This window comes from Vanessa atalanta, chromosome 24, assembly GCF_905147765.1.
Source record: "Vanessa atalanta chromosome 24, ilVanAtal1.2, whole genome shotgun sequence".
Lineage (NCBI taxonomy): Eukaryota > Metazoa > Arthropoda > Insecta > Lepidoptera > Nymphalidae > Vanessa > Vanessa atalanta.
The window spans coordinates 4,627,494-4,639,391 of NC_061894.1; the positions used below are offsets into that span (position 1 = coordinate 4,627,494).

Here is an 11,898-nt window from a genome sequence, read left to right on the forward strand (position 1 = left end):
CAATGTCTTATCACAAGCTATAACTATTACGATGTCTCTGATATCATGAAAGAATTATCTTTGATAAGAGCATAATTATATCACATTACGGCATTTAATAATGGAACATTCCCTTCTAATCAGAAATATACCCAAAATTTATGCTTAATGTACAGGAACCCAAAACAAAACTCTTACAAGACCACAGACCTAATTCTAGTTTATCAAAGAAAACAAACAAGTTGTCTACAAACTTTTAAAATGCATCAATACATTGCAGTTAATTATGATTATTTATTAAATACAACTTGATGATTATCGCAATTTAAAAATTACTATTTTGAAGCCTCAAAACAGTAAGAAAATTTTAACATTTCTACTTATTTAGTACAATGTAAAGATATTCGTTGGTCAATTATAAATATCATCATATCAGGAAGAATTAAAGCTGATTTTTAACAGAATGTCATGGCTATGGCTTTGTTCTTGCTACATTGCACTGCAATGCAATGCAATGCCATGCAATGCAATTTAGCCATGTAATTTCCCATGAAGTTTCAGTCTTTCAACTGAAAGACCGAAACTTCAACTAAACTTCTCAGATTCTTATCAGATCATTGATGTTATCAAACAAAACAGCAATCAGAATCATTTCATCACAACAATCACTTCAGAATAACACAAGATTTATTTTCAAGTGTACAAATCTGAATAAGTATTCATATTATATATGACAAAACTTTATGACTTCTTTTTAAGTAGATCAATGAATCCTAAATATAATAATATGTATATTTAGTTAAAGTTATAATAGAAAATAATGCCAATTCATTTAATTTTATAATAATAAAAAATATACAGCATACACCTATGCTCATTAATTTTAATTAAGAGTTTTTTTTCATTAGTAGGTGTTAAGTATTATAAATCTAACTTACCTCTGTGGTAGGTGATGGTGAGGGGGGATGGACTTGGGAACTTGATAGCGTACATGTTACGGCAAATACTATCGCAGCCAGTAAAATACTCCTCAGACGAAGCATTTTGTTTCTAAAAATAAAAGATAGTTGTTTATGTAAACTTGCATTAACTTCGTCGTCTAGCTTCAGGTTGTGAAAATGAAAATAAAAATCATATAATGAAATATTTATGTAGCTTTAGTGTACGGTTTTTGGTAAATTTAGATTAAAGCTTTTTCATCTATTCATTTACAAATATTCTCTGTAACGTCACCGGTTAAGTGAATGGTTAACATTGCCAACCCATCGAAGGCCAAAAGTAACTTACATTTTCTAGTAAAATGTCGAGCTATTGTTGTACAGTACAATAAATTATCAATAAACATTCATTTCGTTAGTAAAATATAAAGAGAAAATATATCTTTTTTATTGTTAATCACATTTTCAGGGTAAAATTGGTTGAATTGACATAAAGTTAAAATTGTCGACACTCGACTGTCACTTGTCAATTGTCAAGGTATCAAAAACATAAATTATGCAGTTCTTTACTTCTGTCTTTCTTTCTGAACGAAACAAATAGATTCTGTGTATTTTATTTACACTTAATTTTACTTTAAATAAATATCAAATAAAAAGCAAAAACATGAAAACTTGCTTTATAAGAAACGTTAAAAAATTAACTAAAAAAGACATTTAAGATTATACAGAATTTTTTTTTGTAGTAAATGGTAATGGCAATTTTTTTCTACTTTATTAAAAATGACAATTGAAAGAACCAATGTTGATACTGTTTTGTTTCCATCTATTTAACAACCTAAAAAGTGAACATGCCAACTGATTACCGAAGATTTAATGGGCCCGAAGATAGTATTTCATATAACCGTTTTACTAAAGAATATTTGAAAAGTTATGAAGACTTGCACAAAGATTTAATTGACGAAAATGGACTTCGAAAAGACGGGCGCTCCTTGGATGAGGCGCGAAGCTTGCAGATGTTCTGTTTGTGTTTTAATTATTTTTATGAAATTAATATTATATATTCCATTTTCATTCAATAAAATATCCTTAATTTCTAGTTGGCCGTACCGATATGATCTCACAAGCGAAAGGTTCGTCATACATAGAACTAAAGAAAACAAAAGTTGTGTGTTCCGTTTTCGATCCTAGGGAAATTGTGCACCAAAATGAATTTTGGTAACTGATTTGTATTTATTTTATAAATAGATTTATAAATAGATGTAATAATCTATTTTGTATGATCTAAAAAACTTATATTTGAATTTTAGTGCACTTGGCCAACTCTATTGCGAAGTTAAATTCGCGCCATTTTCGTGTCCTCGACAAAGACGGCCTCTCGCTCCTGACTCCGAAGAAAAAGCATTATCAGTAGCTCTTAGAAAAGCTTTAGAACCGTCAGTATGCAGGCATCTATTTCCTAATTATCAGGTGAGAGGTAAAATTATTGTAAAGATATTTAAAACACAAGTAAGCAATCAGTAAGGAAATCTTTAGAATGAAAACCTTCTTCATTTTCAAATAGTGATTTTGAATAAGCATTTAATAGGATATTTCTAAAATAAATAAAATATATTCCTCAAAATAAAACTACTCGTGAAATTATTTTTCAAAATTGATTTCTTAGTTATTTTTATTTTATGAGAGTAATCAATGTATAAATTACTCATTTACACAAATCTTGTCTCTTTTATTTTCAGATAGACATATTTGTATACATTCTGGAACATGATGGATCATGTTTAGCAGCAGCAATAACTGCAGCTGGTTTAGCTCTTGTAAATGCCGCTGTTCCCATGTATGATATAATGACTGCTTGTTCTGTCGCTATAATTGGTGACCAGATGTTTGTAGACCCTACGGAAGCTGAAGAGAATGTTGCAATAATGAACCCAGAGAAAAATGACATAAATAATGGACTCATTACAATGTCAATGATGCCAAATTTAAAGCAAATTTCAGATTTCAGGCAGATTGGCTCAATAAATTTTGACTGTATTATGAAAACTATGGAAATATTACAGAAAGAATGTTTAAAATTCCTTCCAAACATTCAGCGGATTTTAGTTCTAAATGTTAGGAACTGTTTTGCACAGCAAAAGTTATTGGACAAGGAGGCAAAAGAACGGGAAGCAGCTCTCAATGCAAAGATGGAGGAATGGAAGGCATTATTAAATAATGAATGAAGTTTATTGCCTGTTTTTCATTTTCATTCCCTGTGATATAATATTTGAAATAAGTTATTGAATTTTTCAATTTAACTTACGGATTTTGCTATTCAAAACTGATTCCTCATACATATGAAATAGATAAATATTAGATTTTTTTACCTTAATATAACCATTTCATCATCCATGTAACTCATAGTTTTGTTTTACTTTTTGGATCATTTTGTAAAATCATTCTTTGTTATAGAAAAATAGAAATTCAAAACATTTATAAACTCTCAAAGTTTTTCTTTTCACATATTCTAAATCATCAGGAAATATACACAACTACATACAGTTTGACTATATGAATAAATTAAAAAATCATATTGAGTAGTACCTTTATTATAATTTCTTAAATCAAAATTAATATTATAAAGCAAACCACAATTTTACTTAAACCAAGTTCTAACCTAAAATTTATTTAATCCTCTGGCTTTTCTGGAGGTGGTCCACACGGTTGAAGCATTTTTTCCATTAAGTTAAATTTTACTCTAGCTTTTGATTCATTTTCTACGATTGCAAAGTAGCTGAGAAGATCTGGATGCCCCATGTAACTGCAACAGGAATCTCTATGCTGGTTCGTTAGCCATTCATATTTTGTTGTATCTGCGTGACCAGTACCAATGTATTTACTCTGTAAATGCTCCAATTGACTGTGGATATTATATCTCTCTCCCATCTTGCTGTAAGATTAATATAATAAACATTAAATTTCAGTCAAGATCTACAGTTCCCAATCATTTTGTATTTTAGGGGTTGAAAATATTACTTGAACTAACATTTTCATGAACAATTAATACAAACCTCTTTTAATAAAGTTATCCTCGAATGATAAATAAATTATTTCTTAATTATATCTCCGGTATTGTTTGACTACTGACCATAGATAATACATATATTGAAACTGAAACTGCAACTGCTACTGACGTTTCTGAACTTTCTAATTTAGTATCTAATCTGTTGTGAACTTGTGATGTTTATTTTTTATACTGTATTTTTTATTTAATAAATATTTTTTTCCCGATAATATAAAGGTAATGAACTTAAAACAATTAATATCAGCACACAATTATACTGAAATGTAATTTCCGCTCGATTGGTATTCCACGTCTTAATTCTTTATATTTTGAAATGCATGTGCTTTCAATTATAAAAAACTTTGATAGTAAAGCTCAAGGGTTATAGGCCAAGGATAAGGGTTGAAATATTTTAAAAAATTAACCTACAAGTATATGTTACTAAGGTTAGTAAAAAAGAGTTTTATGATAAAACTATGAAATAGAACAATACATTTTAGTGTTTACTATGTCGTATTTCTTGCGTTGTTAATTTAAAGGAAATGTATTTTGTTATTTAATATTTGTATTTTTAAGCAGTAGCGTTTAAATCTATGGTTTAAATAAAATTAAATGTAATGAATGACATGCTTGAGATGCAACTAAATAAAATTTGTACTCTTGTGATACCGACTTGTCTATGCTAACTATACAAATTAAAATATGTTTAGTTTCTATGGCAACCATTATTTGGTTTATTGACACGGAAGTTCTTTATAAAATTAATTTGTTTATTCATATTTTTTATGACCATACCATGACAGATAAAAATAATTTAGCAGATATAGATCAAAGAGATGTTAGCTTGCGAAGACAAGCAAAAAAGTTAGTGAAACAAAAAAACGTAATAAATAAAAGACCGACCCATCTTTTTATGCATGAAAAGTCTCTCGTTGAAATAGTAAGTACGATACCTGGCCTTATAAGCATTGAATTTATTATTTTTCTATACTGTCTATGTTACGAATACCTTATTTTTACAGCCTAAACCCAAACACCCGAATCATATTATTTACGCTTATTATCATAACAATAACATTACCAAAATAGAAAATCTCAACATGCTGTATAATTTGACTCACTTGCATCTACAATGGAACAAAATATCGAAAATTGAAGGCTTAAATAATTTGACAAAATTAAAAAAATTGTACCTTAGCAACAATCTAATAAGTGTCGTCGAAAATTTAGAAGGATTGAAGTATTTAGAGGAACTGCACATTGAAAAACAAAATATTGCCAATTCAGATGCCCTGTGCTTTGACCCAAAGACCATGATATCTATTGGGGTATATATATATAAATCTTATATTTTACTTACTGATTTTCTTGTGTCTGGTAACAAGAGTTCAAAAGAATAAGAAATATCGTATCAGTAGAAGTTTATCACTATTCGTAAAGCGTTTAAAATACGTCATCTCATATGTTTTTTCTTTGTCACGCTTAAAATTGCAACAAAATAAAATAGATGTGTTGTTCAAGTGGATCAGTAGCACCTGGGACAAATCCTTTACTAGATACGATATTTTTTCCTACCGGTTACTACAGCACTAAAATAATAGCTATAATATTAAGTTTTTTTTTTATTGTACACAAAAGTACATAGTCTAATAAATATTTTTAATAGGCGTCTTTGAGAATTTTGAACGTGTCTGAGAACAAAATTTCCGAGGTGACTTGGGCTAAACCTTTACGTCGATTAGAAGTTCTAATTGCCAAAAATAATAAATTAGAAAATACAGAGGTATCATTCTTTTATCATTTTTGTACATAATAATGGTTGATTTTTTACCGTCTAACACTCACTATGTTCCAGTCCATTGCCAATGATCTTTGTACGTTAGTTTGTCTCGTGGACGTCAACTTTATTGGTAATCCGATGTGTAAAAAGCATCGATACAAAGAAATCATAATTGCAAGATGTGCACCATTACGTAAGATTTGTATATAATATTATTAATATATCTATTTTGCGTCTAATATATTTGTTAATGTTCCTGGAAATAGAAAAATGCATTCATCAAAGTTGTCGTGCTATTATTTTTTTACATGAGAAATGTGTCGGTGAGATAATCATCCAATAGACGAAATGATAATTTTTATACAAGATTATTCATCATGATGAGAACATCTCCAAATATTCCTTCCTTTCTTAAGCTTAATTAAGTTGTTTACATAACTTTGTAAAATATTTTTTGATTTTATGAATAAAATAAAATGGTATTTTAATATATACATGATGGTAATGGTACTAAAAAAAATTTGCAGGTGTTTTAGATACCGTAGCAATCCATAGCACTTCAAGAACATTTTTACAAAACTTTGACAAAGTTGTGAGATTACGACAATTAAACGAGAAAAATAAAATAAGCATGACTCGTCAAGGCGTCGAAGATTTCTTCGATTTAAATATGTTAACCGGACCGCGTGCACAAAGCGCTTTATCTATATCAGAATTTTCTAATCAGAAGCCAAGACGTACGTAAAATCTATATTAATTAAAGTCTTGCAAATATGTTATTTTTGGGAACTACTTCGTCGTGCAACTAAAATACTTTTATTTTTATTCCATTTTTTTTTTCAAACTATTTTAAATTACATTTATATTATATCTACTATTTTGTTCAGTTTCAGCAATAGATTCATCATATACTTTTATGCCTCGTGCTTTTTGGCGCAATAAGACATCTCCTTCACCTCGCGATGATGTACCACCTATGGATCCACCTTCTCTAGCTAAGCAACCAAACATGGAACCCCAAGGATCTGCCATCAAAGGAATACTTAAAAAACCTATGCCCATGAAATATATTTAAAAAATATTTGAAGGCCTTTGAATATTTTTATTGTAATAAATGTAACTTATTTTCATAGTCCTTTTTGATTTTGATTACAATCTGCTTATTACGTAGTCAATAAACTTTGTTCGTTACTGGTTTGGGCTTAATATATTATTTTTACTACGCTTTTTTTTCTGGCTTTTATTTATGCCTAAAAGGCACAGATTATTTCGCCAATGTCAAGTGCGATGGAGAAGACACGGTAGAGATTGATCGGTGCGGTCGAGATTACGGGCTCAGTTTAATTTTAAAGGCATAATAGTAGTAGACGGAATTAAAAACCCACAACCTAAAACAACACGATAATAATAATTAGATAAAAAAATTGCTATTTGAACACAGAAGAACAATCTTATTACGTTCAATATATTTAGATAGAAATTTACAAAATGGACTAAACACAAATGTTAACAAACATTCCACATTAATAGGGCGAGGAACTTTCGAAGGGAGAACGTCATATACGGGATAGATGAGTTTGGGGCATGAGAACAGTATATGGGGTAGGGAACTTTCGTCTAGGCCACACTCTCACAAAGAGTGATCTCTAACTCTAATTTTACATAAATGTATGGGAGTACATGCATGTTCAAGGCGTAGTCGACAGATAGTTGTGGTGATCCAACGATTAGCTTGCCTGTGAAGTGAAAACCATTTTTTTTTCTTTTTCTTATTATAATTGCTTCGTGACAGCTACGCTTGCAATTTGACACTGACAGTTGATGGTTATTATAAACTGAGTGTCAAATTACTGTCAATAGCTAAAAAGGTTATGTTTACAATATTTTAAAATGTATTTTATTATTAAAAATTAAAAACACCTAACAAGAATGTCGCATAAAATTCTCGAGGCCTTTAAAGTTCTTAATGTAGAATCATCAGGTAATTTTGGAAATAATTCCTTATGTATTTGCTAATTTTTATGTTTAGTTGATTGGTATTATTTAATTTATAACAGACTTATATCTGGGAGGTGAAATAGCAGAAACAGATAATTTAGAATCACTACAGTTTCACAGGGACTATGTATCAAAAAATATTCCAGTTATATTCAGAGGAGGCTGTGGCAACTGGCCCGCGATTTACAAATGGAATTCTAATTTCTTCAGGTATTATCATTCTTAATAAAGTTTCTTAAAAAATGTAATGAGCAATTATCAAAAATTTGTTCTTCTATATTAAATAACAGTATGAAATAAATTATAAATATTTTTAATAAATATAAAATATTTTTATGTTTATCTTAATTATCTTTAGGAAAAACTTTGCAACCAAGAAAATGACTGTAGCACTCACACCAAATGGGTTAGCCGATGGGATAACTGAAAATGAGGATGGAATAGAATATTTTGTTATGCCACAAGAAGTTAACATGACAATGTCAGAATTCCTAGACACTTTGGATGCTCAGGAGTATGTACTGGATATAACAAAAATATATAACTTATTTGTTTGAGAGATGTCCCTGTTTTGATTTCATCTTATATTTCTAGTGAAAACATAATTCCTTATATACAGCGACAGAACTCGAATCTAACAGAAGATTTTAGTGAATTAATGACAGATGTAGAAAGTGAGATAAAATTTGCCAGTGAGGCGTTCAATAAGAAACCTGATGCTATCAATTTTTGGATGGGAGATCAAAGAGCTGTAACATCAAGTATGAGATGCAATATGAATATTTATATTTAAAATGTATTGGTCTAGCTGTTAGCTTATAAAATAACATGGTATGCTTCAAAGTCAGGGTAATAAAATGTTATTGGGTCTTTCTATCGCAAAATTTTCAGCTGCCGTCAATAGTATAAAAGTTAAGTATCAAGAATTGGTGTATTTCACAGGAGTGCCTTGGAGAGCATGTGAAACAGTTGCTTCTGTGCCTGCTCTTTTTAGTTGTGTTGAATTGCCGTCCCATCTATGCGGGAAAGGAAGACTGTGCACAAAAATAGTCAACCTGTACAGTTATCTAGTCTCCCTTGGGAATTCTAACCGAGGCCGAAATTGGACAACATCACACCATTTACAATTATATCATATAGAATATACTTATTTCGATTTTTTTAAAAGGATAATTTAGTTGGAGATTTCCCTACGCGATTCTTCTTTCCTGTTTGTTACCGCCGACAGCTACCATGTTTGGGACTAGAGGGCCTGCCGGAAACTAAGGCTGTCTTTATTTGTCATAGGAGGAGCCCATACCCGTCAGCTAGATGTGTTGGCTAGTTAGGTAGCGGGTGAAATGTGCTGACCATACCTCTGATTGCCCCAGTCTCTTATTTCGTCACTTACGAAACGAGAGAACCTTTTATAATATAAAAATAAAAATTAAAACATAACTTTGCGCCGGTTACCATTGATCTTATCATTTGATCTTAGGTAGGTGGATAAATATAATCTATTGTACCGCCTGTTAAGAAAAATGTTAGCCAAGTCGAAAAAAAAAAAAAAAATCATCATGAACTAGTAACTGACTTACCTATGCTAAAGACTTGGCATAATAAATTTGTAAATTGTCGTGTTTTTTTTAAACATGTTATATATCTTTAATCTTCCATGATTTATTTCGTTGTTGAGTATGTTTAGTTTTACTGCTAGAGACAAATAGCTTGGCAGGATGGCTGATATTTGTTTCAGGTTTTTATTTTTATTTTTTCGTGTATTTCTGAACCGACGGCCACATTCGACCCTGCAGGACGGAGGTTGTTTTCAATCAATCTTGACTTTGTTTACACAATGGTTTTACCAATACGGTCATTAACGACTTCCATTGAGTTCACATTGTTTTGCCGAGCCTAGTCGTTAAATTTTTAAAACGCGATATTAAATAATTACAATTTACGTAATAATTGAAATTATTTAATATCGTACATAAGTTTACATTACGCAAACGAATCGTGTATAACGGTACCAAGGAAGTAGGTACTATTTTCTTGTCTACCTCTTGCTCCCTCTTTCCGTGGACTTTTTGACATCTCACTGTTAAATATGTTTAATGTGTGTAACAAGGATATTTCATATATACTTAATTACTTTAATTTAACCTCTTCATAGTATATAAAGTCAACAACTTAAAACTTTTTAGTGCATAAAGATCCCTATGAAAACATATACTGTGTAATTGATGGATACAAGGATTTCATACTAATTCCGCCCACTGATCTACCCTATGTGCCATATAAGCGATATCCTCAAGCTGAATTTAGGAGAAGTGGGGACAAATGGGATATTGTTCCTGTTGTAACTGAAGGTTGTAAATATAACAATGGTGATAATAACAATGATTGTGGATTACCTTGGATTTGTATTGGTGAGCTTAGTTATTTGTTTAATAAACTCAATCGTATAAGTTATATAGCTACTATTTTTTAGTGCGATGATTTTTATGGGGATCATTTTATTCTCAGGGATGCATTTTTTGTGCTCCGCAATCCTATGGCCTCTCCATGATAATGTCTCTCATTCAATATTGGGAGTCTACAATACAATAATAATATTGGCCATTTTTAAAATGTACATAAGTCCAGCATTAACCTATAGTACTATAACCTATAGTCGGGTCTAATCTACGCAGAGCCATTTAAATAGTTTTAACACATATAGGCCACGTGGCCTCGGCCCCCATTGTCAAGTGGGTTTATTTTATTTTTGGAATTTTAATTGGGGCCCCGTGTAGTAAGGAGGCCCCAACGAGAAACATACGACAAAAACTATTTAGTTAGATTATACCATACTTTTGTATACTCTAATAAGCTGAGACCTGAAAAGAAAGTTATTTATTATTTCCAAATTTATGCAAAATACAAACTAAGTAAATATTTAGTATAAATAATTTTATTTTATTGTTTTAGATCCTCTCAAACCGGATTTGGTGAAATACCCAGAGTTCAAAACAGCACATATATTTAAATTGCGTCTCTATAAAGGAGATTGTCTCTATCTCCCTAGTCTATGGTTTCATCACGTGACCCAAAGCCATGGCTGTATAGCTGTTAACTATTGGTATGATATGGAATTCGACATTAAGTACTGTTATTTTAAAATGTTGGAAAAGTTGTGTGATAAGTATTAATAGATAAGTTCATAAAAAATATTATTCATATTCTGTCAACACACGTGATTTATATAAAAAAATACACAACTGTTTTTTTTTTTTATTTAAAAAGCCTTTTATTTATCCCTTGTAATAAATGGATGGAAGACTATTTTGAAATTCTCAACTAAAAAACGAATACTAAAACAATCTATGGTTCTAGTTAAGCCAAATACCGATACTATCAATATACTTTAAATCGTTTTTTTTTTAAGTTGTGTCCTTATTTACCGGATAATACATATTAAATCAGTACTTTTTCAAAAAACTAATTGTTACCTTTGAACAATTTAATCTTATTAAAAAAAGCAAAGTAAATTACTATATTTTTTATTTATAAAGTAGGTAGGCGTACTGGAATAAGCCACCACATTGTCACCACAATTATTACATTGAAGCTGTAAGCCTAAATACATGAATGAATAACTCTGTCGTTAAATACACAAATGCATGGACCGCTTAGACGCCTTAAAATCCATATAAATGTGAAACTTGCTGGTACAAGTATGCATCTGCTTAAATTATACTCTTACGCTATTATTTTCATTAAAAGTCAAGACTGCTTTTTGCTGCATTAATATTGAGCAGCAAAAAGTACTTTTAATATTTCTAAGTACTCCTTCTTTACAAAAATTTGTTTCAGACAACGCATAGATATAATAAAAAATAAAATTGTATAAATTGACTTCTTCGTTAAAAAAATAAAAACCATAATTTATTTGTTGTCATTAATAAAAAAATTAAACATGACTTCAATGTTTAGCCTATTTAGCTTATCAAAAATATTTTTAAGTTAGTATAATATTATTTAACTTTATATCCATAATAGGAACGTCACTCTAATTCAATGGCAGTCGGCAGACTTGTCATTTCACATTCATAGAACCATTTATGACTTTAATTCGGAATTAAATTAAACATTGCATATTTTATAAAAATATATCAAATTTGAGTGACCTTTTGGAAAAG

General features: G+C 30.2%; 4 protein-coding genes and 1 long non-coding RNA gene across 6 annotated transcripts in view; 3 read left to right on the plus strand and 2 right to left on the minus strand.

The window, feature by feature from the left end:
- LOC125073318 (transmembrane protein 165) overlaps positions 1-1,432 on the minus strand; it is a 36,028-nt gene extending 34,596 nt beyond the window's left edge. The window contains exons 1-2 of the mRNA XM_047684096.1: positions 1,267-1,432; positions 918-1,029 (exon numbers count right to left, since the gene is read on the minus strand). Coding sequence (XP_047540052.1) covers positions 918-1,022 — 105 coding nt within the window. The 5' untranslated portion in view covers positions 1,023-1,029; positions 1,267-1,432. The remainder of the gene's footprint in view (positions 1-917; positions 1,030-1,266) is intronic.
- A 257-nt stretch (positions 1,433-1,689) lies between these two features.
- On the plus strand, positions 1,690-3,139 carry LOC125073475 (exosome complex component MTR3-like). Its single transcript, XM_047684325.1, has 4 exons — positions 1,690-1,937; positions 2,015-2,132; positions 2,225-2,384; positions 2,654-3,139. Exons 1-4 carry the CDS (start codon positions 1,766-1,768, stop codon positions 3,137-3,139), a joined length of 936 nt encoding a protein of 311 aa, XP_047540281.1. The 5' UTR covers positions 1,690-1,765.
- Positions 3,140-3,495: 356 nt separating this feature from the next.
- On the minus strand, positions 3,496-4,073 carry LOC125073476 (splicing factor 3B subunit 5). Of its 2 annotated transcripts, none has more exons than XM_047684326.1 (2): positions 3,968-4,073; positions 3,496-3,846 (listed from the first exon to the last, which is right to left on the minus strand). In XM_047684326.1, the coding sequence occupies exon 2, from the start codon at positions 3,840-3,842 to the stop codon at positions 3,585-3,587; it is 258 nt and encodes an 85-aa protein (XP_047540282.1). In that variant the 5' UTR covers positions 3,843-3,846; positions 3,968-4,073; the 3' UTR covers positions 3,496-3,584. The 2 variants fall into 2 exon arrangements, with proteins under 2 accessions (XP_047540282.1, XP_047540283.1); XM_047684327.1 differs by having other exon boundaries at positions 3,496-3,867; positions 3,981-4,046.
- Positions 4,074-4,744: 671 nt separating this feature from the next.
- LOC125073477 (internalin A) lies at positions 4,745-10,947 on the plus strand. The gene is made up of 10 exons (XM_047684328.1): positions 4,745-4,900; positions 4,983-5,288; positions 5,627-5,743; positions 5,816-5,933; positions 6,268-6,477; positions 6,628-6,715; positions 8,097-8,252; positions 8,333-8,499; positions 9,922-10,146; positions 10,688-10,947. The coding sequence occupies exons 1-10, from the start codon at positions 4,757-4,759 to the stop codon at positions 10,906-10,908; spliced, it is 1,752 nt and encodes a 583-aa protein (XP_047540284.1). The 5' UTR covers positions 4,745-4,756; the 3' UTR covers positions 10,909-10,947.
- On the plus strand, positions 7,585-7,949 carry LOC125073478. The gene is made up of 2 exons (XR_007120042.1): positions 7,585-7,721; positions 7,859-7,949. It is a non-coding gene; the product is annotated as an uncharacterized LOC125073478 (long non-coding RNA).
- Positions 10,948-11,898: the final 951 nt, after the last annotated feature.